Source organism: Pseudonaja textilis, chromosome 7 (assembly GCF_049901715.1).
Source record: "Pseudonaja textilis isolate UNSWEBS1 chromosome 7, rPseTex1.2, whole genome shotgun sequence".
Classification (NCBI taxonomy): Eukaryota; Metazoa; Chordata; class Lepidosauria; order Squamata; family Elapidae; genus Pseudonaja; species Pseudonaja textilis.
This window is the reverse complement of record NC_141996.1, coordinates 59,665,474-59,692,940: the sequence shown is the minus strand read 5'-3', so window position 1 is coordinate 59,692,940 and position 27,467 is coordinate 59,665,474. Positions and strand designations below refer to the sequence as shown.

The window sequence follows — 27,467 nt, the reverse complement described above, 5'->3', positions numbered from 1 at the left end:
TCTTCTTCTTCTTCTTCTTCTTCTTCTTCTTCTTCTTCTTCTTCTTCTTCTTCTTCTTCTTCTTCTTCTTCTATGCAACACCCCCAGGGAAGCCTTCTAGGGGGCTGTTTTTGCTCCCTGAAGGCTTCCCTGGGACCCAGGGAGGCAAAAAAAAAGAGCACGGGGGGAAGCCCCCCTGCACCCCCTTTTTGCCTCCTGGCCTCAGGAAAGCCTCCTGGGTGAAGCAGTAAGACAGTGAGGGGGATTCCAGCACAGCTGATCATCAGAACAGCTAATCGTTGGGAGGGGGGGAAGAAATACCTAAAGGAGTGACTAGGAAGGGGAGAACGCAGTCAGCGATGTTGGCAGAAAAAAAGTGGGGGGAAAGGATAGGAAAAAGAAGATACAAAACTCTATACCCTTAAAAGAATCAGCAAAAAGAAACAAACTCATGGAACAGGTGACTAATACTTTTGTGGTATGCAATATATGTTCCATGTATGTGCTTATGCCCAAAGAACACCCAAATTACACATGTATTAAATGTAAGCTATGTAGAACTACTAGAAGAAAAAGTAAGGGATCAAGAGGCAGCTCTAGCCAAATTCCAACCTGCACAAGAAAGCCATGCCCAAATTGAACCAAATAATGAACAGATAACTCCCAGAGGATTTGACTCTGCTGATAAACTATTGGAGGAAGACAAATGGAGGCATGTCACACATAGAAGGAAACACAATAATCAAAGAAAGAAGCAGCACACATCCAACAAACCCCTGCTGCCCAGTTTAACCCAATTAGAACCAGACCCATTAAAACTGAGCTACACATTTCTCCACCTAGTTGAAAATACTCAGATTCACAACCTCCCCCTCAAAGAAAACATGCAAACACTTAGAAAAGAGGCACCATCCAACATCTCTAAAGTCACATCAAACATACCTGATATAAATGGAAAAACATCCAGACCCCCTAAAAAAAGAAAAACGTGTGTTGGTGATAGAAGATTATATTCTCAAAGGAACAGAACCAGCCTTCTGCAGACTGGACATGTAATCTAGGGACTTATGTTGTCTCCCTGGAGCAAAACTCAAGGATGTGGCTGAGAACCTAACCAAAATAATTAGGCCCATAGACTACTACCCTTTCCTACTAGGCACAAATCACAAAAAAAGGACTTGAAAACAATATTGAGTGATTATGAGCAGCTAGGCAAGAAAGTCAAGGACTTAGATGCACAAGTAGGTTTTTCATCTATACTGCCAATGAAAGGACAACATCTGGTAAGAGAACAGAGAATACTAGAAGTGAACCACTGGCTTAAAGGGTTAGTGTCATCAAAAAAACTTTGGATTCCTGGACCATGGTGTGTACTGTCTCCATGATGGGCTTCTGACAAGGGATGGCTTGCACCTCACAAAGACTGGGAAGAATGTTTTTGGAAAATGACTGGCTCAACTAATCAGGAGGGCTTTAAACTAAAATTGAGGTGGGAGGGTGACCAATCTTAGGATCTCCAGGACCTAATTCCAAGCAAAAACCCCTAGAAAGCAAGTCAAATAATGAAGTAAAGAGGAATGGGAAGGAAAACAAACTCAAACATCAAATAGGAGACATAGGAAGCATACCCAGAGTCAAACATAAAGATCTCAAGTGTCTATACACAAATGCACAAAGTCTGGGTAATAAACAGGGTAAACTTGATCTATTAATACATGAAGGTAGATATGATATAGTTGGAATAACAGAAACTTGGTGGGATGCAACCCATGACTGGAACATACTATTAGAAGGATATAAACTGTTTTAAAAAAACCCATAAAAGAGGAGATAGATTTGCACTGTATGGAAAGGACCACTGTATTGGTACAGAAATGCATGAAACCAAAGATTAAAACCACCTAGAATGCATATAGGTCCATATAAAAGGGAAAAAAAGAATGACATATCCATAGGTGTATATTATCAGCCACCCAATCAAGCAGAAAAAATAGATGTTTGTTTGGCCAACCAACTAACAAACATATGTAAGAAACACACTACAATAGTAATGGGGGACTTCAATTACTCTGATATCAATTGGAAAAAGAGAAATCAAATAGGTTCCTAACCAACATAGCTGGCAACTTTGTTGTCCAAAAGTAGAGGATGGAACTAGAGGGACAGCTATACTGAACTTAATTCTTACAAACAGGGATGAAGTGATAGAGGGAGTTGAAACTGCAGGAACCTTGGGTGAGAGAGGCTATGTGATACTAGAATTCAATATAACACAAACACAAGCAATAGAACATAATGACATCAGACTCAGATTTTAAAGGAGCTGATTTTAATAAACTCAGAGAGAACTTGGGAAAGATTCCTTGGATGAAAATCTTAAAGGGGACAACAACTCAGGAATCTTGGGAAACTCTGAAAAGTACAATCATAGAAGCCCAGACCAGCACAATACCACTGAGAAAGAAAAACAAGAAATCCAAGAAGAAGCGAGCATGGCTCCACAAAGATCTCTCTGAACAATTGAAAGAAAAAAAGGACAAGTACAAAAAATGGAAAGAGGGACATACAACTAATGCAGATTATCAGCAGATAGCTAGAATCTACAAAGATGAAGTCAGGAAAGCAAAGGCTCAGAATGAACAAAGACTTGTCAAAGATAAAGTGTCTTCCACCATATAAATAACAAGAAAGAAATCAAGGAAACAGTTGGTCCACTAAAGAGAGAAGACAGCAAGGAAGTAACAGACAACAGAGAGAAAGCAGAGCTGCTTAACTCATTCTTTGCATCAGTCTTCAGGCAAAAAGAAATTATAGCCCAACCTACCAAAAACATAATTCTAAAAGACAGACTAGAAATAAAAGTTAAAATAAGCAAAAAATTAATCAGAGAACACCTGTCTGATCTTAATGAATACAAATCACCAGGACCTAATGGATTACATCCCAGAATTTTAAAGAAGCTGGCATAGGTCATCTCAGAACCACTACACCACATCTTTCAAAAATCATGGAGCACCAGGAAACTACCGGAGGACTGGAAAAGAGCTGATGTGGTTCCCATCTACAAAAAAGGGGAAAAAAATAGACCCAGGAAACTATAGACCAATCAGCCTAACATCAATACCCGGGAAGATACTGGAAAAGATAATAATAAAAAAACCCAGATCTGCCAACATCTAGAAACAAGTAAAGTAATAACTAGCAGTCAGCATGGGTTTGTTAAAAACAGATCATGCCAAACCAATTTTATTTCATTCTTCAACATAGACTAAATTAGTAGACCAGCAAAATGCTGTGGACATAAGATACAGATTTCAGCAAGACATTTGACAAAGTAGACCACAGCCTACTTCTTGGTAAGCTAGAAAAAAGTGGGATAGATAGCACCACCGCCAGATGGATTCGCAACTGGCTGACAAACCGTACTCAATGAGTAGTCCTTAATTGGTCTAAGTCTACATGGAGGGAAGTAAGCAGTCAAGTGCCACAAGGTTCCGTTTAGGCCCAGTAATCTTCAATGTTGATGACTTAGATGAGGGAATAGAAGGGGAACTTACCAAATTTGCAGATGATACTAAGCTGGCAGGAATAGCTTACACCCAAGAAGATAGGCTCAAGATCCAGATGGACCTTGACAGATTAGAATATTGGGCCATATCTAACAAAATGAAATTCAGTGTAGAGAAAAGTAAAGCCGTATACTTAGGCAAGAAAAACCAAAAGTATACAGATAGACTGGGTGAAACTGTGAGAGGGATCTTGGAGTCTTAGTGGACAACCAGCTAAATATGAGCAAGCAGTGCGCAGCAGCAGCCACAAAAGCTGGGATTCTGCCAGTTCTGACCAGTTTGGGCGAACTGATAGCGACAATACAGAAAAATCATGTATTTCTTTATTTATATTCCATCATTATTTTTATCAATTCAAAGCAGCAAACATTCCAAATATCCCCCCTTCTCCTCCTATTTTCCCCACCACAGTCCTGTGAGATAGGCTGGGCTGAGAAGGAATGACTGACCCAAAATTAGCCAGTTAGTTGTTAACTCACTGAGCCATTTCTGAAATTTCCTGCAATGTGAAAAAGAGAGCTATCTGCAGTCAATGCTTTGTTTAGAAGTGCATCTCCCTGTCTTGAAAAAGCAGAAAAATTATAAGTGTAGGACTGTGCTTTGTTATGGTGGACAGGAATGCATTTGTCTGCAATTCTTTTAAAAAATATGGCCTTTTCTGGGGAAAGGCTCATGCATAAATTTAGGCCAAAGGAATCCTGATCAAAGCCCCCTCACCCGCTTGTCGAAAGCCTGCTGGGACAGTCACAAATGGCAATCACACGACCCCAGGACAGTGCAAGGGTGATAAATACATGCCAATTGCCAAACAGCCAAATTTTGAGCATGTGAGCGTGAGGATGCTGCAATGGGCATAAATTTGAGGACCGGTTGTAAGTGCAAGGACCTGTCATAATTCACTTTTTTCAGCCCTCTGAATAATCCCCATAGTCCCTATGTGCATAGGGACTACTCAGAGGGCTGAAAAAAGTGAATTATGACCGGTCCTTGCACTTATGACTGGTCCTTGCACTTATGATTGGTCCTCACATTTTATGTTTTACAACCTATCTTGTCACCATGGTAAAGTGAAGCACCACAGTTGCGAAATTAGTGACATGGTTGTTAAGAATGCTGCAACAAGCATAAATGCAAGGATCGGTCATAAGTGCCAGTTAAATGAGGCATTGCAGATTTCATGGTGATGACAGTGGCCATTGAAGAGAGATTTGTAGTACAATTAGAGGTGTTTTAGGTATGTTAAGAAGGTGGGGCCAGGCACCGTATGTCGAGTTGGCCACCCCCACCCAGTTACATGACCACCTAGCCCAAAGAACGGTAGTAAAAAAATTTGAATCCCACCCCTGAAAAAAGCTAATGCAATCCTAAGTTGCATTAATAGAGGAATATAATCAAGATCAGGTGAGGTACTAATACTACTCTATAAATCCTTCATAAGACCACACCTAGGATACTGCATCCAGTTTTGGTCACCACACTATAAAAAAGATGTTGAGGCTCTAGAAAAAGTGCAGAGAAGAGCAACCAGGATGATTAGGGGACTTGAGACTAAAACATATGAAAGAACGGTTACAGGAACTGGGCATGGCTAGTCTAGTGAAGAGAAGGATCGGGGAGACATGAAAGCAGTGTTCCAATATTTGAGGGGCTGCCAGAGAGAGGAAGGGGTCAAGCTGTTTTCTAAAGCGCCTGTAGGCCAGATAAGGAATAATGGATGGAAACTGAACAAGGAGAGATTTAACCTGGGAACAAGGAGAAACTTTCTGACAGTGAGAACAATCAACCACTGGAACAGCTTGCCTTCAGAAGTTGTGGGAGAGGTTCCTGCTTAGGCAGAGAGTTGTACTAGATGACCTACAAGGTCCCTTCAAACTCTGATTATCTGTGAGAAACATAAGTAAATTATTTTGGAGTTAAAATATTAAACTAGGTGCTGAAGTCTCCATTCAAGGGTTTACCAGATGAGTTTAGGATAATCTCTGAGCTTAATTTTACAGATGTGCATGTACATGAGAACTGAGTAAGACAACTTTGAGCTATTTGAACAAGTAAAATAAAATAGGTATGTTTCTTCAATGGGCTATTGAGATTGAATTTTGCCATCAACCAATTTTGTCACCCTCTCTTTTTCAGACCAGCATTAACAGTATGATGAGTGTTTACAGTGAAACTGGGGACTATGGAAACGTGAATATTAGTGGTGAAATTTGTCTGCAAATCAGCTACAACTATAAAACAGGAGGTCTTAACATACTTGTAAAAAAATGCAAGAACTTGGCCATTGCTGATGAAAAGAAACAAAGAACAGATCCGTAAGCAAATCTTTCTCTTTTTTTTTTACTAACCTTCTATTTATTTACTATTCTAGTTATGTTTGCTATTTAGATTTGTCTTCCACAGATCTACCATTTAGTATAGTACAATATCATACACTCAAATTTGGTTTGGAGTTTGCAAAAAGTGAAAGACATGTGACTTTCTCCCATGTTCTTATTGAAGTTTACTTTAAATGAGATAAGAGCTATATCATTTTTAATCCTTGAAAACTTTGAGAAGCAGTTGCTGAAGCAGTTGCTTCAGTTGGTGAAATCTAGAATCTAGAATTGGCTCAGTGAGATGGGCCGCATAAAAGTTTAATAATAAATCAGTCAATCTGGAGATGGTGAACTGATATGAATATTTTTCCAGTTTGATAACTTCAGTGCTACACTACCTGGGAGAAGAGACTTAATTTTGGTGAAATGAAAAACCCATGTTTACTGCTAAATGCCTTGTGCTAGTATCCTCCTTTTTCTTATCCTAAAGACTTTCCAATTAGAAAATGCAAATTTAAGTTCTGATTGTCAACTGTTTTCAGAGTTTTGCAGCGTAAATTTAGCTCCAGAAAAATAAACACAGATAGCTGAGGCTTCATTTAACTTCTTTATAAATACATGAAGTAAATTTTACAAACCAGTTGTAGATTTCTCCAACATAGAGCAAACTCAAACATAATTAGACATGTTACAAGTTCAGAGCTTCAGCAGAAATTCAGGTGCTCAGAAACAGACATCAGTTTCACTTTAGTTCAGCAGGCAAACAAGATATACAGCAGAGGAGAGAAGCAGTTTCATTTCAATAGATAGACTTAGAGCTTAACATAGCTTCAGAACTGCAGAGCTTAATATAGAGCCACGCCTAGGCTACTTCCAGTTTCAGTTTCCAATCAGTCCTCATTGGCTGACTTAGTTGCTATGCCTATTCATTGGCTGACCTTGTTACCATGCTCTATTCCAGTTCACGAATATACTCTGACAAACTGACCATAATTCTCTACAATTTTGTTCTGGCATGTGTAGTGTGCTTCAGTAACAATAAAAAAGAACCAGAGTGGAGCAATTGTTTTCTTCCTTTGTTTTTCTCTACAATTATAACTGTAAAAACAATCAATTTAAGGAAGAAGCTGATTTTTTCTACCTTCTCCTGCCCCCAAAAGTGAATGATGGGGAAAATGAGAGTATTATATCTTTTCTTCCATATTCTCTTGCAAATAATAGAAGGCTCTTCAATAAAAGATTTCTCTCAGTGCACTAAGACTGGAGAATGAAAGAAAAATTCATAGCAAAATTTTGTGGTTTTCTTGTTTCCTTCCTTCCTTGTTTTCTATAAGTGAAAGTAATTCTGGGTACACTGAAGCCTCTTGTACCTGCCTAAGTAGGTACAAATGGTAGGAAGGAATGAGAATAAGGAATAAAAGGCTGAGTAGTAAGGCAGGAATTTCCCACAAGTCCTAATCCCGCCAGTGGTGGGATTCAAATTCTTTTTACTACTGGTTCTGTGAGCATGGCTTGGTGGGCGTGGCAGGGGAAGGATACTGTAAAATCTCCATTCCCACCCCACTCCAGGGGATGGATAGTATAAAATCCCATTCCTTCCCCATCCCACTAACCTGCTTTCCAGCTCCGTTCTCCTGTGCAGGGCAACAAACTGGGACAACAAGCTGATCAACTGGGATTTGGGAGGCAGAGAATAAATGGGAGCGTTGCCAGTCAGCAGTGGTATTTGCCTGTTCTCTGAACTGCTCAAAATTTCTGCTACAAGTTCTCCAGAACTAGTCAAAACCTGCTGAATGCCACTTCTGGTTCCATCCATTATATATATAATCTACCCACAAATATATATTTATTTGAACCGTATATATTTCCAATATATCTCTTGCTACATAAAATAAACAAAAAACATATGATGTACCACAACACATGAGAGAGCAAATAAAGCTAAAGTATAACCTTTTTGATGTCTCTGATTTAATTTTGACAGTGTTATACATAATAATTTTCTGTATTTGGACATCTACATGTTTGTATACCAATGTAGTAACTTTTAGCAAAATTGATAAATCATCTATTATTTATTCTGTAGTTATGTCAAAGCATATCTTCTGCCAGACAAGTCTCGCCAGAGCAAAAGAAAGACAAAAATCAAAACTAATAGCACTGATCCAGAATTCAATGAAATGCTTAAGGTAAGGTAGGAACTGGGACTAGGAACTATATTTATTAATATTTTCTTTATGGTCAAAATAAGAAATTAATGGCTGGCTGGCTGGCTGGTTTAAATTATTATATGCTTCACAGTACCTTCATGGTAAATATGTCCTTGAGTTGAGCTGTGTTTCTGATGACTCTCTGGACATGTCCAACTAGTTTTTGGGTTGTGCTTGATATGCTCTTACTTTCCTCAGGGATGTTTTCAACTTCCCATTCTAGTCTTCAACCCTGAGCTTCCTCGATATCACCCATCCATGTGTCATGTGGCTATGCAAAGTCCTCTTTGCATAGGTATTTTTGAATTTATTGTTTCATCAAAATCTACCCTTCCATATTTGTATCATCCACAAAATCCTGTTCCATCATCTCAGTCAGTACAGTTCCATCATCTCAGTCACTGATGAACAATTTGAATTGCATATGGTGAAAAATAATCACTGTGGTATTTCACTTGATACTTTTCTCCAAGATGAAATGAGATTGTTCAGACAATCTAATAGTAGTATCTTCTACTCCATATTTTCCATTATTTATTTATTTTAAATGTTTGTGTCATCCAATTCCAAAAAAACTGTGGATGGTCTCTTTATTAAGAAAAATATGTATCATGAGGAACTCTGTCAAAGTCTTTGCTGACAACCTGAGAACATTCCAGATCTATTGAGCTGCAGTTCTATTATTGAAGAAGGAAACATGGTTCATTGGCACAATTTCTTTGCAACAAAACCACACTGGCTCCTGCTAATTGCAGAATGCAAATCCAAGTGCTCACAGACATGTTCCTTTATAATTTGTTTGAGGACCTTGCCTAATGTAGACTAAGTTGGCACTCCCATGCACTTCCTGGGCATTTGCTTCCCATTTATTTATTTAAAGGAGAACATTTGTAGCTCAGGGTTGAAATGAAGAGTTCTTGGGGCTCTCTGAGCTCAGAGAGCACGAGGACTCCTCATTTATTTATTTACCTTGTTTTTTAAAAAAGTTTTTCAATTATATGATTCAAGAAAGAGAAAAAATGTGAAATTTGCTTGTGGAATTAAAGAACAACTTTCTTAATAAAAATACTTTTATCATTTTTGGAGAATCTAGTATCACCAGTTCATTTTCTTTCTATTTTAATTATGAGTAATGTTTATCTTAATGAGTAATATCTATTTTAATGAGTAAAATCAATGTGCATATAGGAGGAGATGGAAGGACTATAGTTTAAGACATGTGTAAACAAGTTTTCTGGAGAATAATTATATTTTATGCATTTCCCCTTCATAATTTGAATTGCACTAGTAGGAAGGGAAAATATTGCATCATTTATTATCTGTTAATACCTTTGGATATACTTAGAAGTTCCATACTCTCATTTGCTGGTTCCTAAAAATATTTTCCTTAAAAATATGCTTCTTTTCTATCCTCACTCAACAGTATGTCATTAGCCACACGCAGCTTGAGACTCGGACTCTGCAACTTTCTGTCTGGCATTATGACAGATTTGGGCATAACAGCTTTCTGGGAGAAGTAGAGATTCCCTTGGACTCCTGGAACTTTGAAAAACAAACTGATGAATGGTTCATGCTTCAGCCCAAGGTGAGAAGGTCCTGTTGGTTTAGAGAAGTGGCATGCAAATTTATGAAGAAGTTGGAATTCATGGAACAAAGTGAATTGACAACAATCTAGGCTTTTTTTTTTTGCACTAGACAGCATTTTGTTTGTAAACAGCAAGCTGTATGAATAGGGCGGGGGTGGTGGGGAATCACTTCATTTGCTTTGTGAAGTTGAAAGCAATTTAGCTGAAAGATGGTTCCACTGTATATAGTGTTCTTTGGAGTTTGAAATTAAAGCCATCACAACAATAAAACTACTGAGGAAGTATTGTTATGTCCCACAAAGGCTGTATTGCAAGTGGCTCTCAAACTACAGGTGCCAATGTTTTCCTGCAGCTTGAACAGATCGGTTGTTCCTGTCCAACAAATTGCAAGTTTTATCATTCCATTTGCAACCTAATATGTGAAATCTGTTCTTTTTACCTTCTGTGCTTCTGTAGTTCAAAAGGAATGGATTATTCCTGTAACACATATTTTAGTCTGCTACTGTTGACAAAGGCATTTACATGGCAAGAAAAGTATATCTATTTTGAGGGATGACCTCTAACTCACTTATCACTCTCCTCCAGATATTGTGAAAGGAAAATTGCACTAATTACTCATCATTACTCATCATCACTTTGTGATTTGTCACAACAATCCTAACAATTTTTAGCACCTAGATTCATGAAGAATTTTGGCCACTCAAGCCAGATAAATGCCATAGTTAGTTATATGACTTACATCTGTTTCTTGAAACATCTGGTCTTCTCCAAACATATGTGGCTCCATGTGGTTGTGGTTGCATTTTTAAAAAACTTGATATCATTGTAAATTTAATTGTTCTAATATGTATTCATCTTTGTTCCTTTTCTTGTTTTCCTCCCCATCCTAATGCTTGAGTTATTTCTGATTTATCTTGTTTTGTTGATTTTGAAAATACGTTAATGTGATAAATTTTATAGAAAAACAGAGGAATAGCAAAGCCATCCTGATATTATTGAAGTCTGCATACAGCTTAGAGTTAAGTGAGAATTGTAGTGATAAGGTATACTATCAATTAGGTAAATAACAGAACAATGCTGAGTATCACAGACCCATTAGTTCCCATTCCTATCCTTATTAAAGACCTAGCAGTGGTTTTGCAGGAAAGTTCCCACTTTTACAATGATCTAAACTCTTTATTAAATTAAACTAGCATTCCTAAGGCCACCTAACAAAGAAAGCCTGTCTTAGAAGCACCCACATGTTGTAGGGGGAAAGTTGGTTACTTTTATTCTCTACCTTCAGCTAGTAGAAAAAAAGATGGCATGTGCTGGACAGATTGGAAGAAGCTTTGAGATGGTTGAAGCTGTCTTAAGAGAGAGACAGAAACATCTAGGAATTGGGCATTTTGTTATATATTTTATGTAATATGTTATGAATATATCACAAATATTAGCTATGAATATAGAAGGCCTACATATAGAATGTGTATAATATGAACTTTTTATGAACTTCTGTTATACAACCATAGTTAGCCTTTTTCATGAACTCCCTAGGAAATTCACATTGCTGGAATTTATGTACAGTAACATGTATGTTACCAATGAGAGATTCTGGATGCATGTATGACTAATTTATTGTTGGTGGTATCAGGGGTATTAGGGGGCATAAGGAAAGCAATGGGAGTCTTGAAACAAAGAGTGAGGGTGTAAAATTCCTGATGTGGTTGGGGCAAAATCAGAGGTAGGATTCAAACTTTTTTACAGTTCTGTGGGCATGGCTGGGTGGTCATGTGACTGGGTGGGCGTGGCTGGGTCATGTGACTGGGTGGGTGTCAGATAGTGCCACCAGAATTGCCATTTGACCAAATGTAAGGTTTTCACGAATCTGAAATGTCCAGCAGGTTTTGAATTGTGGGCTTGTTTTAAAATGGGCCTTCTCAGGTTAGCTGGTACATATAATTTGGCCCCCATCCATGTCAGACCATCTCTAATCATACAGTCATTTGAGTGGGTCAGAAACCAATCATCTAGTTTTAAAGCTTCCTTTAACTGTGTGGTCAAGTCCTTGGAAAGATTGACATCTCCCTTTTTCTGGGCTCTGGTAACCATTGGAACCACCAAATGCCTAGTCGGGACAATAGGACAGATCATTTCTGGCCAGATACTGTTATATTGGGGTAACCTAGATAACGCATACGCCATAAAATCCCCCCCCAATTAAACCATGTAACGTATTGTGCTCAGCAGACTTGCTTAGGTGACAATTTTTGAGGTGTTTTTAGATACTCCAAGTTTTTATGATCCGTCCACACCTCAAAGGGGTGTTTTGCCCCTCAAGAAAATGCCTCCAGGTTAATAAAGCCCAGTGGACAGCAAAAGCTTCCTTTTCCCAAATAGCCCATCTTCTTTCTGTCTCAGTTAGTTTACGGGAGGTGTAAGCACAAGATTTCAAAGTTCCAGTCTTGTTTGCTTGCAGTAGCACTGCCCCGACTGCCTCACTTACATCAGCTTGGATCACGAAAGGGGCATCCATCTCTGGGTGTTTTAGCACCGGTTCGGCTCAGAGAGTCATTTTAGCTTTTCAAAATCTGCTTGGCATTCCATGGACCACTCCAACGGGTTGTGGTTTCAACTCTCCCTTCATCTTTAGGAGGTTTGTAATAGGCAGTGCAATCTTTGAAAATGCTGGAATAAACTGACGGTAAAAATTAGCAAATCCCAGAAAACTTTGCAATTGCTTTGTGAGGAGGAGACCATTCCAAAATGGCCCGGACTTTCTCCAGGTCCATTTCTATGCCATCATGTGATATGCGGTAATCTAAATAGTCAATCTTCTCTTGATGAAATTCACACGGACAATTTTGCGTATAGTCCGCCCGCTCGAAATTTTTTCAAAACTGACCATACTTGTCAGATGGTTCTCCATTCAAAATCCAAGAAAGAAATACTTAGACTCCATTAATTAGAGAAAAGATATCTTTTACTGGAAGTCAAGTGGTAGCAACAAAAGAATTCTGAATCCGAGAAAACGAGTGCATAAATCACATATACAAAGTGATGGCAACGTTCCCACCCCCAATAGTTCAATTGGCTCATCCAATTAAAAGTTGTGTGTAGCATCATGTGGGCATCTCCAGGTGGTGATGAAGCCTCTGTCCATTGACCTTGACATATTTTGATAAAGAGTTGTGGCTGTGCATAGCATAGGATAGAAGCCTAAGCAAGAATCCCCCCCGCAACTTATACAATTTTGTTTTGTAACACTTCCAGCTCACTTCCCATAAGCACATCTGTTGTAATGATGAGGTAGTCGAGGTGTTTGATCATGATCAACTGATTCATGATGATCTTTATTGGAATCTAGTCTTGCATTTATACACATTTTTAGTTATCCTCCAACATTGGTTAACTTTGGTTTCTGCTTGACTTTCGTTATTGTTCAGCATAGTAACTAACACAATTAATGATCTCTAGTCAAAGTCCAACATATGTTTACTTCCTCTCTCTAATCCTCCTTTAGATGAGTAACTTTGTTTGCCTGAGTTGTATTTGCATGGAAACATTCCTTTTCTCTGAGGTTTGCCATCCAAGATAAAGACATTCCTGCAATTACAACTCTACATATCCTCGTTTTTTATTTTAAATGGAGGATTCAAAGATTTATGAATGTATCGCAATTGTAAAGGAGTAAGAGAGGGGGAAGTAGGATGAAACAATGCAAATAAATTTGGAATACATTGAATAAAACAACAGGTTACAATTAATACAATAATAATAATAACATAAAGAAAAACTGTCTGAGCCAAGGCCAATCAGGGAGCCAATTGGTTAGCCACTCAAAAGGTGAGTACTGAGCATGGATATTATTTTGAATGTAGGGTTGTAAATTGGCAAGCTCATCCTCAATAGTTTTATTCAAAGAATGAAAAATTCTGAGGATGAACATTGGTGGCATATTTATCAAAAAAGAACCACATATTAGTTGATCAGAGGCATTAAAAATAGGAAAATTGTCAGGATACATATCAGGAGCTATATTAAGTTCATACAAAGAAGAATTAAAGGTACCTGACAACCAATAGTAGTTAGAACAATAAATATAATTCCCTAGATTTTTTAATATGTGCTGAGCAGTATCATAATCAGACCAATTATGAAGCCAAGTGTGTTTAGCATGACAACAGAAACACAGACCCCTTGTAACTAACTTTCAAGTAACACCAACGGACAGAATTAAATTGCATAGGGGGTTTAGAAAATAGCCAGGAGTGTGAAATAGATTGTAGTTGTGAGACAATAAATGTAGAAGACACGATCAAGTTAGGGGTAAAAGAAATTTGACCAAATGCCATTGGGGGCTCATAGTATAAAGTAATATTTGTCATGGGTCATAAACATATATTGTGCATGACAAACCCACAAATTAGGGTTAAGACAGAAGTGTCATTTTGAGCAGAAACACCATTAACCATAAACAAGAAAATACAAAGTAAAATTGTAACAGAATTAGCAGTAATAATAGCAAAAACAGCAGCAACAAGATTTTCAGGAGTCTGCGATAATGAGACCTGTTAAAGTTGTTGTTGAGCTTGATATGTAGTAGATTTAACCTGGCCCCAAGTGATGGATTGCGGGTGCTTCGACCTTGGAAGCCGGACTTCTGTGTTCAGATGAAGATTGAAATCCAGAATCAGGTTGTGAAGGCCCTGATGCCATGCCATGATACAGACGAACACAGCGTGCTGGAACCCACACTGCTTGTCTAGTAGAAGGATCTTCCACGGCAGTGTAACCGCACCCCCAGGTGATCAGCGGTGTAGGGCCTTTCCAGGTTGGATCTGGAGCTTGGCGATACTTTACCAAAGGCCTTGCTAAAGATTCAGTAGTTCGAAAATGCAAATTAACAGGTGAGTCTACAAGAGAATCTAAAAAAAAGGTTAAATATTTCCAAGTATATAATGCTACAGCAATGCGGTTTTGAATCTTTCGCAGATGGTAAGGGCCAGACTCAGTTTTTAATTTTTTTGAAGCAATGCCTTAAAAGTACGATGAGCTCGCTCAACTATAGCTTGACCCTGAGAGTTGTAAAGAATTCCGTGACTAAAGTAATATTCCATTTCTGACAAAAGGTTTGAAATTCCTTACTAATATAAGCGAGACCATTGTCAGTTTTCAACTTGAGAAGGCCGACCCATTACAGCAAAATAGGATAGGCAATGAGAAATAACATCCTTTAAGGATTCATCTGCCTTCTGATTTCCTTCAGTCAAGGCATTAGTAAAGGGAGTATGACTCCGAATGTGTCTACATACAAAGAATACAAGTGAGTTTCCAAACTATTCTTTAAAGATAAAAACAAGGATAACAAATTCTTATCCAAAGAGAGAGCACAATAAGAAAAGGGAAGAGATTGCATAGCTAAATACACATATTGAATATCAACAATCAAGTTAATAGGTTGGTCATTGAACAATTGTAAAGCTAAAATCACAGCAGCCAGCTCAGCACGTTGAGCTGAAGTCTGCGTGGCAGTAAATTTAGAATACCATTGTTGTTGAATCTGCCAGACGACCACACCCCTTGTAGGTGAGCCATCTGTAAAAATTTTAAGAGCTTTAGAAATAGGATTTCGCACAAAAATGGAAGAAAAGGCCAGATTTAAAGTAGTAGTAACCACGATTCTAGGATCCTTGGGTAAAAAATACAATAAGTTTCCCACATATTGAGAAAAGGCTATCTGATATGATTCTGAAATCATCATCAAATGCTCATATTCAACTTTTGTACAAGTGAAAGCTATGCTAATGAGATCCTGTCCCATAATATATAAGGCTCGTTTATGACCTTTAATAATCAAATCTTCTAATGTTAATTGATACAGATAAATGTTTCCAGGCGCAGTAGCTGACAAATTAATCCATTCATGAATGTTGACTGCCTGTGGAGAGGCATTAGAATAAAGACATCCTGTGGGTAAGGGTGCAGTAGGAAGAATAGCTAAGCAAAATCCTATTGTTAAGGATGTTATCCTGTCCACATATCGATGCTTAAACTTATTCAATATTTCTTGAAGGCATGTTCTTTGAAGATCAGTTAATATAATTAGATCTCCTGGTGATTGTGCTCCCTTCAAAGACTGAAATAAGGCCAACATATCACCAGTTGTAATGTAGAAGAATGGGTGTGCCCAATTAATAATGCCAAGTATTTTTTCCCATTGTACTAAGGTATATGATTTCTGTACTTGTAATTCAGGAAGAATTGGAATGGAGCAATTATGCAACATTCTATGTCCTAAGTAGGTATAAGGTTCTACCTTTTGAATTTTGTCTGAGGCTATATACAATCCCTGTTGTGCCACAATATCCATTAACTCTTTTAACAATTTAGATTCATCAAAATCTGGGGCTGCTATCAATATATCATCCATATAATGATAGACTAAAGGGGAAGGAAATTTATTCCTAAAGGGTTGAAGAAAGTAGAATATTTTAGTCTATCATTATATGGATGATATATTGATAGCAGTGTAGGGGAATTAAGCATTCCCTGAGGCAACACTTGCCAATGATATCATTTTGTAGGCATGCTATTATTAAAAACTTCTCTTAAATCATGAAGGAAATGTCATTTCCCATTTTTCTTTTTTATAACAAAAACAGGAGTATTCCAAGGCTAGTAGAAAGTTCTATATGACCAAGCAGCCAATTGTTCTTGAACCAATTGTTGTAAAGCAGCAAGTTTTTCCCTTGATAAAGGCCATTGTTCCATCCAAACCAGCATAGAACAGCGCCATTTAAGAGGAAGAGCCATCATCAAGAATCAAATGAGCATTAAGAAGAGAAAGGATATCACAACCCCAAATATTAGTATGAATATCTAGAATGTATGGTTGTAGGAAAAAAGACTTACCAGCAGATGTTGTAACATTAATTTCTTGAACACTCTGCCAAGCAGCTGTAGAACCTCCTATTCCCCACAATTAGGAAACTGTCATTTTTGCCACTGTACTGGCCAATGTAAAGAGGAGATGACAGTAACATCTGCTCCAGTATCCAATAACCCTTGACATGGTTGTTTATTTAGGAAGAGTGTTAACAAAGGACGAGAGGAGTTCAGCTGATGAAGTAAACCTACAGGCAAAATTAAGCCAACTAATCCTGAATGAAGAAGTCCTTTAAATTGAGGTGAAACTATTTTAACTTCCAAGGGAAATTTAAACTCAATTTCCTCTTGAGTGATTAGATCAACCCTAGCACTACCGGCTGTGGCTGGGGAGGAGTGAGAGAGACTGCTGGAGGAGTCAGGTAATATTTGCTTCCAATCTTCAGGAATCATTGTATAACCATTTTTTATTCCTTCTACAAGTCCTCTTGTAAAATTACTACTAATCCCATAGTCTGACTTCCTTTTTTAACTCTCTTAAGATCTGATAAGGCAGACCCTCCCATTCTGCTACTTGCAGTCCAAGCTGTGGCCCCTGACCAGGATGATATTGTACTGGACAAACAGACAGTAATTCTGCAAGTTCTGTTCCTGAGACAGAGGCATCCTTTTTCTCAACCATTTTCTGAAAAGAAGATTGAACAATAGAGTCAGGAGCTTTTGCCCTGTATCTGCAGGAGCTGAGGGAATTGAAGACATATATTCAGGTGAAGAAGGGGGACAAATGACAGCATTAGTATAACGTGAAGTTGGAGGTGTTAAAAGAGAAAGTTCATTGTGACCAAATTTTTCAATTGCATGCCTACATAAATGCCACACCTGCAAAACTTCTATTTCTGCTCTAGGTTCAGTATGCAATGTTTTCCCTATACGTTCCCAATCAGTTAATTTTAAAGACCCCTCTTTTGGATACCATAAGCACTGAGCTGCAATCTCCTGGACCAGCCTTAAGAGATTTTTCTGTGGTATCTCAGTATTATTTTTCTTCAACAAATAGCCTAATTCATCTACAATGCTTCCTTTGTTCCTCAGAAAGCGAAGACCCCATACTTACAAAAACCAAAAGGTTGCGAAACTGCAAAGGGTTGAAGGTGCACCAAATCCTTGCCAGACGAAGTAAGAGGGTCCCTGTTCGGGTGCCACTTGTTGTAATGACGAGGCAGTCGAGGTGTTTGATCATGATCAACTGATTCATGATGATCTTTATTGGAATCTAGTCTTACATTTATATACATTTTTAGTTATCCTCCAACATTGGTTAACTTTGGTTTCTGCTTGACTTTCGTTATTGTTCAGCATAGTAACTAACACAATTAATGATCTCTAGTCAAAGTCCAACATATGTTTACTTCCTCTCTCTAATCCTCCTTTAGATGAGTAACTTTGTTTGCCTGAGTTGTATTTGCATGGAAACATTCCTTTTCTCTGAGGTTTGCCATCCAAGATAAAGACATTCCTGCAATTACAACTCTACACACATTCCCCCCCCTCCTGTTACTTATGACAGCCGAAAGATGCAAAGCAAAGGAAGAAATTTTTGAAGGCTGACATTCGGCCCTCCTGCAAAAGTGGCGTTAGTCCTATAAAAGATAAAAATAGAAGATAACAGAAAATATACACGTAACAGCATAATACTATACTTTAGGGTTTATCAGGATATTTAGTATGAAATGCCTTGATAAGCTTAGGAGCCCTAACATCCTTCTCATTCACCCATTTGGACTGGGAAGGAGGAAAATGTTTCCAAACCACCAAATATTGGAGTCGACCCCTTTGTTTTTGAGAATCCAAAATTTCTTTAACTTCAAAATGTTGTTCACCTTCAATTAGCAATGGCATGAGTCGGTCTCAAGTCAGAGATATGTTCAGGTTTTAATAAACTAACATGGAAGACAGGGTGGATCCGTTGGAGGGTTTAGGCAATTTCAGTTGGGCTGCCACAGGGTTCACAATTCATTCAATTGGGAAAGGTCCAACATACTTAGGTCCAAGCTTTTTTGACTTTTGTGTGGTCTGCAAATATCTGGTGGATAAAGAGACCTTGTCACAACTTGATATGGTTTTTGTGGAGTTCTCTTTTTATCTGTAAATTTTTTATGGGCTTGAAAAGCATCATTTAATGCTTTACGGGTAACTGGCCAGGTAAGCTGGAGCTGTGTTATCCATTCATCTAATGACTGAATGTTAGGTTTCTCCTGTGAAAGCTTGGCTATGGGTACAAAGTCTTGTCCCAAAGCCACTTTAAATGGAGTAAACCCAGTGCTACTATGTACCAAATTGTTATATGCCACCTCAGCAAATGTCAGTAGGTCAGCCCAATCATCTTGCTTATAATTAACATCTAACATCTAAGATACTGTTCCAATACTGAGTTAGTTCTCTCACAAGCCCCATTGGTTTGTGGGTGGTGGGCGGAGATTAAGCCCTGGGTGGAGCCCAATAACTTCAGGAACTCCTTCCAAAAGTCTGAGGTAAACTGGACACCCCTGTCTGAGATTATGCGTTCAAGAACCCCATATAACCTGTAGATATGTAAAATAAATAGTTTAGCCAACGTTTTTGCAGATGGGATTTTTGTGCAAGTTATGAAATGTAGCTGTTTGGAAAACAAATATGTTACTACCCAAATAACTGTATTTCCCCCCCTTTCAGATAATTCCACTATAAAATCCATAGAGATTTCCTTCCATGGAGCAGTTGGTCGAGCCACATTTTGTAATAAACCTGCTGGTTTACCAGAAGGCCGTTTGGCTGAGGCACAGATAGGACAGCTAGCCACATAAGTCTCAATGTCCTTTTTCAAGGTAGGCCATCAAAATTGCCAAGTGTAAGGTTTCACAAATCCAAAATGTCCAGTCATGAGCTTGCTGTAATATTTGGTTTCTCAGCTTTGCTGGCACCTATAATTTGGCCCCCACCCATGCCAATCCATCTCTAACTGTACAGTTATTTGAATGAGCAAGGAACCAATCATCAAATTTTAGAGCTTCTTTTAATTGTGAAGTTAAATCATTTGATAAATCAACTTCCTTCTTTTTCTGGGCTCTGGTAACCACTGGAGCCGCCAACTGTTTGGTTGGGACAATAGGCCATACCAATTCTTGGCAAGCACTATTATATTGAGGTAATCTAGATAAAGCATCCGCCATGAAGTTCTTCCCCCCTGGAATGTACTTCAATGAAAAATTAAAGTGTTTAAAGTACTGAGCCTAGCGAACTTGCTTGGGAGACAGCTTCCGAGGCGTTTTCAAAGCCTCCAAATTTTATGATCTGCCCACACTTCAAATGGGTGTTTTGCCCCTTCTAGGAAATGCCTCCAGGTTAACAGAGCCCAGCGAACTGCAAAGGCTTCTTTTTTTCCAGATGGCCCATCTTCTTTCAGTTTCAGTTAGTTTACGGGAAGTATATGCACATGGTTGCAGAGTCCCCATCTTGTTTGCCTGTAGTAACACGGCCTGACTGCTACATCACTCACATTGGCTTGGATTACAAAAGGAGTGTCCATGTCCAGGTGCTTGAGTACTGGTTCAGCAGCAAACAGTCACTTCAGCTTCTCAAAAGCAGCTTGGCACTCCATGGACCACTCCAGTAGTTTAATAGGCTTTGGTTTCACCTCCCCTTTGGTTTATAGGAGATTTGTGATAGGCATTGCAATTTTCGCAAAAGCAGAGATAAATTGACAGTAAAAATTTGCAAATCCCAAGAAACTTTGAAGTTGTTTCCTGGTGTGTGGAGAGGGGCCCATTCCAAAATGGCATGAACTTTCCCTGGATCCATTTCTATGCCGTCATGTGATATGCGATAGCCTAAATAGTCAATTTTTTCCTGGTGGAATTCACACTTGGACAACTTTGTGTATAGCTCAGCAGCTCGAAGTTTTTCCAGAACTGACCGCACTAGTTTCACATGTTCATCACGAGTCTCTGTGTAGATAAGAATATCATCAAGATAAACCAACACCCCTTTGTATAAATGTTCATGCAACACCTGATTTATCATTTGCATGAATACTGCAGGGGCCACCTGTACGCCAAACAGAAGAATGTTTGAATTGGAAACAGCCCATTGGGCAGTTAAAAGCAGTTTTCCACTCATCCCCTTCCTTAATTCAAACTCAGTAGTATGCTTCTCTCAGGTCAAGTTTTGTAAAAATTTTCCCTTTGGCCAAGTGGGCCAACATATCCTGCATCAAGGGGAGGGGGTACACGTTCTCCACCAAAATGGTGTTGAGGTTTCTATAGTCAACACATAAACCCAGAGAGCCATCTTTCTTCTCACGGAACAATACTGGGGCCGCTACTCAGGACTTAGCAGGTTGGATGAAACACATTCCAAATTTTTATCAATAAAAGATCGCAGCTCTTCTAGCTCCCACGGTATCATCGAGTACAGTTTCGGTTTTGGGAGTTTCACTCCTGGCAAAATTTCAATACTGCAATCTGTTGAGCGATGGGGGGGAGCTCGTCCGAGGTCTTTTCACTGAATACCTCCTTTAAGTCACAATATTTCTCTGGAATTTTCTCCTCCCCCCTCACATTCTCGATGCCAGTGGAGGCCAGCTCTGTGGGATTCTTGGGTTTTGGTTGAGATTGCCCCTCCCCTTCTGGGGGTTGGTCAGTATGTATGCGCAATGATCCCCTCCTCCAGTCAACGTGGGGGTTCCATTTCTGGAGCCAGGGCAAACCCAGTATTAGGGGGCGCTCCATCCCAGGAGCCACAATAAAACACAAAGTCTCTCTATGCTTCCCCATCGTCATTTTTACTGGTTCCATTATGAGATGTACAGGGCCACCCCCAACTACTGATCCATCCAGTTGGCAAAAAGCTATGGGCATTTTTAAAGTCTTTAGCCTTAAGCCCATTTTCTCTACTACCTCCAAGCTGATTACGCATCTTGTGGGCCCAGAGTCTAACAAGGCCAACATTTCCCCTTTGGCTCCCGATGTGGGTACCCTTAATCTCACTGGAATGGTCATAGGCCCTTGTTTGGACTTACCAGTGAGTCATCTTCCGATTTGGATTCACTCTCTTCAGAAGAGGTTGGAGATCTCAGCTCTTCTCCTTTCGGAGGGGCAATCTCTACAACCTCCTCTGCTTTAAGCGCCATTTCGTGAGGTTTTGCTGGGGGGTTTTCAGGTTTTCTTCCTCCTCCTGGCACCCCTTTGGCTCTAGTTTGGCACAGAAGTCTGCAGCCTGGTGACCTTCCTTCCCACATCAGAAGCATGCAGTAGTCTTGGGTTTTGCTGCCATCCCTCCCTTTTGAGGTTTTAAGGTTTCTCGAGGGCTGGTGGGGGAGGACTTGCTCCAACCAAGCCCCCCCCCATGTCTGTTTCGGGTCAGATCAATTTCCACCTCTGCTGCTAGCAAGTACCACAGCTGCAGCTCACTGGGGTCTCTTCTGGCAGTACAGCTTTGATATACATCTTCATTCAACGCATCTTTAAAAGCTTCTATCAGGGCTCCCTGGGACCAGCCTTGAATATGACACGCCAGCTCTCTAAATTCCTGGGTGTAGTTGGCCACTGATCTCTGCCCCTGATTTATGTTCTTCATCCTAATTCTGACCTTACGTTCAGCAAGTGAGTCTTCAAACCTGGCCTGCAGCACAGTTATGAACAGGTCATAATTCATCAGCTGGGGGGCATTATCATTTTGCAAAGTCACCATCCACTTTGCAGCTGTTCCCTCAAGAGCCCTGGTAACACATCTAACTTTGGCTGCTTCCAAGGAAAAATCCTCTCCATATTCCTCCATATGGCTCCAGATTTGTGCCAGGAAGAATCCTAACTCCTTGGGATCCCCCCCATATTTTACTTCCAATGGAGGAACCTTTGGAGTTCTATGCCTTCTGGCAATTACTCCCCGCGCCAGGGGGCCCTGGGCTGTTGCTGCCTGTTGCACTGGCCCAGGTTGATTTATGGGGGTGGATGCTCTGATTCTTCTGGATGGGGCTGCCTCCCCCTTTCCCCATTCATACCTTTGATCAGTCTGAGGTTCTCTGACAGCTTCATTTAGAAGATGCAGGGCTTGAGTTAGTAAAAAATCCTTTCTTTCCTTCTCTTGCCATGGCTCTTCTCTTCCACACCAATGGGTAGTGGTCACTCCTGGAGGAGTCTTTTCCTCTGGCTCCTTCCAGCAGACTCCCAGGGACCATTTGGGTTTTACAGCTGGTTTTTCGCCAAGACTTAATTCTGCTAATAAGTCGGCTTCCCCTGCCGCCTCTAACAGCAGGGAATCTGGTCCTCCAGTCACTCCCAGGTCTTCTTGGTAACTGGCTGGATTAGACATTGTGTTCAGACCCCCTCGGAAGAAAATTTATTTATTCTCTGGGTGGGCTGGTAAAGTGAGATTCAGAATAATGTCAGATGGTGCTCCATTCAAAATCCAAGAAAGAAATACTTAGACTCCATTAATTAGAGAAAAGATATCTTTTACTGGAAGTCAAGTGGTAGCAACAAAAGAATTCTGAATCCGAGAAAATGAGCACGTAAATCACATATACAAAGTGATGGCAACGTTCCCACCCCCAATAGTTCAATTGGCTCATCCAATTAAAAGTTGTGTATAGCATCATGTGGGCATCTCCAGGTGGTGATGAGGCCTCTGTCCTTGGGTCCAGCCTTGACATATTTTGATAAAGAGTTGCGGCTGTGCATAGCATAGGATAGAAGCCTAAGCAAGAATCTCCCCCCCCAACATACAGTTCTGTTTTGTAACACCTCCAGCTCGCTTCCCATAACCATGTCGCCCCTCCTCCCCCCGTTACTTATGACAGCCGAAAGATGCAAAGCAAAGGAAGAAAATCTTGAAGGCTGACATTACTAATTTCATGTGCTCCTCAAAAGTTTATTTGTAGATAAGTATATCATGAAGATAAACCAGCACCCATTTGTACAAATGTTCATGCAGAACCTCATTTATCATTTGCATGAATACAGCAGGAGCCTCCTGCAGGCCAAATGGGAGAACGTTGAATTGAAAACATCCCAAAGGGCATTTTCCATTCATGCCTCTCCTTAATTTGAACTCGGTAGTAGGCTTCTCTCAAATCAAATTTAATGAAAATTTTCCCTTTGGCCAGGTGAGCCAACATCTCCTTCATTAAGGGAAGTAAGTACACATTCTCTACGCATATCCCATTTAAATTTTGATAATCAACACACAAACTAACAGAGCCATCTTTCTTTTCTCAGACTAACACTGGGGCCACCACTCGAGGCCTAGCCAGTTGTGTGAAACCTCGTTCAAGGTTCTTATTGATAAACAACTGCAGTTCTTCTAGCTCTCACGGTGTCATCGAATACAATTTAAGCTTAGGGAGCTTCATCCCCGGCAGAATCTTGATACTGCAATCTGTTGGGCGACGAGGGGGGAGCTCATTAAAAACCTCTTTTAAGTCCTAATATTCTTCAGATATTTTTTTTCCTCCCCCACCATGCTTTTGCTACCCATGGATGCCAACTCTGTGGAATTCTGTGATTTCATTTGAGACAGCTCCTCCCCTTCCAGTGGTTGGTCAGCGCGTATGCGCAATGACCCCTTTCTCCAATCCACTTGGGGATTCCACTTCTGGAGCCAGAGCAAGCCTAGTAGTAAGAACCTGTTCACCCCAGGGTCAACAATAAAACACAAAGTCTCTTGATGTCTCCCCATTGTCATTTCCACTGGTTCCATTATGAAGTGCGCAGGGCCACCCTCAGCTACTGATCCATCTAGTTGGCAAAACGCTATGGGAGTTTTTAAAGTTAGTCTTAATCTCAACTTCTCCATGACTTCTGAGCTGATGACACATCTAGTGCACCCAGAGTCTAGCAAGGCCAACACTTTCCCTTGGGTTCCTGAAGCAGGTACCCTTAATTTCACTGGGATAGTAATGGGGCCCCTCTTTGGACTTACCAGAGGATCATCATCAGAGTCAGATTCACTCTCACCAGAAAAGGTTGGAGTTCCCAGCTCCTCTCCCTTCAGAGGGGCGAATTCTACAACCTCCTCCATTTTCAGTGCAGTTTTGCATGGATTGGCTGGGGGTTTTTTCCACTTTTTTTCCTCCCGCCAACACCCCCTTTGGCTCCAACTTAGCATGGCAATCTGCAGCCCGGTGACCTTCCTTCCCACATTGGAAGCATGCTGTGGTTTTGGGTTTCACTGTCAATCCTCCCTTTTGTGGCTGTCAAGGGTTGGTGGGAGAGATCTTGCTCCAACCGAGGCCACCCCTGCATCTGTTTTGGGTCAGATTGATTTCCACCTCCACTGCTAACATGTACCAGAGTTGCAGATCACTCGGGTCTTTTTTGAAGATGCAGCTTTGATAAACATCTTCATTCAGCCCATCTTTGAACACTTCTATCAGGGCTCCTTGGGTCCAGCCTCAAATAGGACATGCCAGTTCTCTAAATTCCTGGGTGTATTCAGCCACAGACCTCCCCACCGATTTATGGTTTTCATTCTAATCCTAGCCTTACGTTCAGCCAGTGGATCCTCAAATCTGACATGTAATGCTGCCATGAACAGGTTATAGTTCATCAATTGAGGGGCATTATCATTATGTAATGTCACCATTCACATTGCGGCAGTTCCTTCTAAAGCCCTGGTGACACATCTCACTTTAGCTGCTTCTGATGAAAAACCATCACCATAATCTTCCATATGGTTCCAAACTTGGGCTAGGAACAAACCTAATTCTTTGGGATCCCCCTATACTTGACTTCCAACAGAGCATCTTCGGAATTCGACACCTTCTTGGAACTGCTCCCTCCACTGGGGGCCCTTGGGTGGCAGCTGCCGCTTGAACTGGCCCATGTTGATTTATGGGGATGGATGGATGGGCTCCCAGTGCTGCTGTCTCCCCCTACTGTCTTCTAGATTCTTCACTGCTGCCTCCCCCTACTCTCTCCCAGAATCAGCAATTTATACCTTTCAATGGGTTGGCTTCCTCCCACAGCTTCATTTAAGAGATTTAAAGCTTGTGCTAGCAGAAGATTCCTCTTCTGTTCCTCCTGCCAAGCCTCCTCTCCCCGACAGTGTCTGGTAGTCATCACCCCGGGGGTGTGTGTGTGTTCCCTCCGGTTCTTTCTTTTTAAAAAAAACAAAAACAAATTTTATTAACTTTTAAAAACAATACACAAGCAAACAAAACGTAGAATATAATAACATAGGACATCTTTTCTGAAAAACAAATAAAACATCTTATTTAAAGATAGGATAATTCCAAATTATCATATTTCCATACAAGCACAATTTAATATGTATATTTATCTTATCTGTTCAACTTCATATCTTTTCCCAACTTCTCTTTATTTCTATTCAATTATATTTCTTTTGCCTTGGATTGTATATATTCATTGTATCCATCTGTCTTATTTACAATTTCATTATTCTCTTCCAACATTCTTCTAGCATTTTATTAATTCAAACATAAACAAACAAAACACAAAACATAAATACATAAAACTTCTTTTTGGAAAGCGGCTTATCCCGGGTTACATCTTTTTGTACAGACATAAATCAAATTCATGCTCACTTAATATACTATTTCATATTTTATTTAACATTCTATATTTTCTATATATTTTCTCTCTTCATTCACTCTCTTAATTCTATTTTATTTATTTCATCTCAGTTTAGATAATTATACTTGCATCTTTTGTCCGTTCTCTTTCAATTATCTATTTATCTTTTCTTTCTAATATAATATTTCTCCTGTAATCACTGGTTGAAGTATGACAACTTTTTATATTTCCCCTAAATTTAACACTTAAAATAATACATACTTTCCATACTGATTCTGCTTAGCACATTCTAAATACTACATTTTAGAATAATAAAACAAAAAAGAGAATAAAGTTTATAATATAGTAAAAACAATATTCCATAGGAAGTTAAACTCTATTGTTAAATCTTAAACATTTTTATACATTCCCTTTAATGCATAATTAACTCATATAATATTTCAGTTTTCTAACTCGATTTCAAATACTAATATCTACAATACAGTCTTATGTACTTTTGCAGTATCATTTTTTAAAATTATATTTTACCCTTTGTCTCTGAAGAAAACCTGTTTTTTAACATCTTGTTTTAAACCTTTATACTTCTCTTTCCTTTTTCCCTTCCTTTCTTATCAATTCTAGCCTTTTTGCCCCCCCATCTCTCAAACTCCACTCTCTTAATCTTCCCTTTCTGTTGTATTTCTCTTTTCTGTTGCTTTCTGACATTGTATCGATTTTTCATCTTATTTTTCCCTTTCTTGGTTGTTTTTTTAGGTTCTGGGTTCTCCATTTTCTTTCCCCCCTTTCTCTTTTCTTCCTCAACTAAGATTATCTGTCCATTAAAGATGGCTTCTTCTTCTTCATCCCAGCCTTCTTGTTGTATTTCTTGGTAGGTAGAAATCACCATTTCTAAAAAGTGAAAAATAGATCCAGAAGAGCTCTCGCCTTCTTGTTCCTCTTCTTTTAACTTTTGAAATTCCATTTGCAATTCTTCAACAGATAATGCCATTTTTTAAAAGAACAACCCAAATGTTTTCAATCTTTCAAGAAATAGTTCCCCAAAATCCCAAAGTCACAAAGCAATCCAAATCAGAACAAACTGTTTAATTTAGCACTTTCTTCTTTTTATATTTTCTCTTCCTGGGGTAGAATTCAATTACACAGTTCCAAAGTAATTTTTTAGAAGTCTTATTGCCATTTATTTCTGGTCTTATAAACTCCAAGCAGTCTTCTTCAATACAATCTTAAAATAAGTTCTTTACCTCTTCCCTCCCACTTATAGCAAAAAAATTTAGTTTTTAATTCCAATGTTTAGAAATCTTTTATCCCCTTGGCTTTAAATTTCAAGTTTAGTTACCTTCTATGCCCAAGCAGGTTTTTCAGATTTCCATCT

General features: G+C 39.4%; 1 protein-coding gene across 15 annotated transcripts in view; it reads left to right on the top strand.

The window, feature by feature from the left end:
* Positions 1–27,467, top strand: part of SYTL5 (synaptotagmin like 5) — a 210,438-nt gene that overhangs the window by 129,396 nt on the left and 53,575 nt on the right. For all 15 annotated transcript variants that reach the window (XM_087937762.1, XM_087937758.1, XM_087937760.1 and 12 more), the window contains 3 exons: positions 5,682–5,860; positions 7,950–8,052; positions 9,497–9,658. In XM_087937762.1, coding sequence (XP_087793888.1) covers positions 5,682–5,860; positions 7,950–8,052; positions 9,497–9,658 — 444 coding nt within the window. The remainder of the gene's footprint in view (positions 1–5,681; positions 5,861–7,949; positions 8,053–9,496; positions 9,659–27,467) is intronic.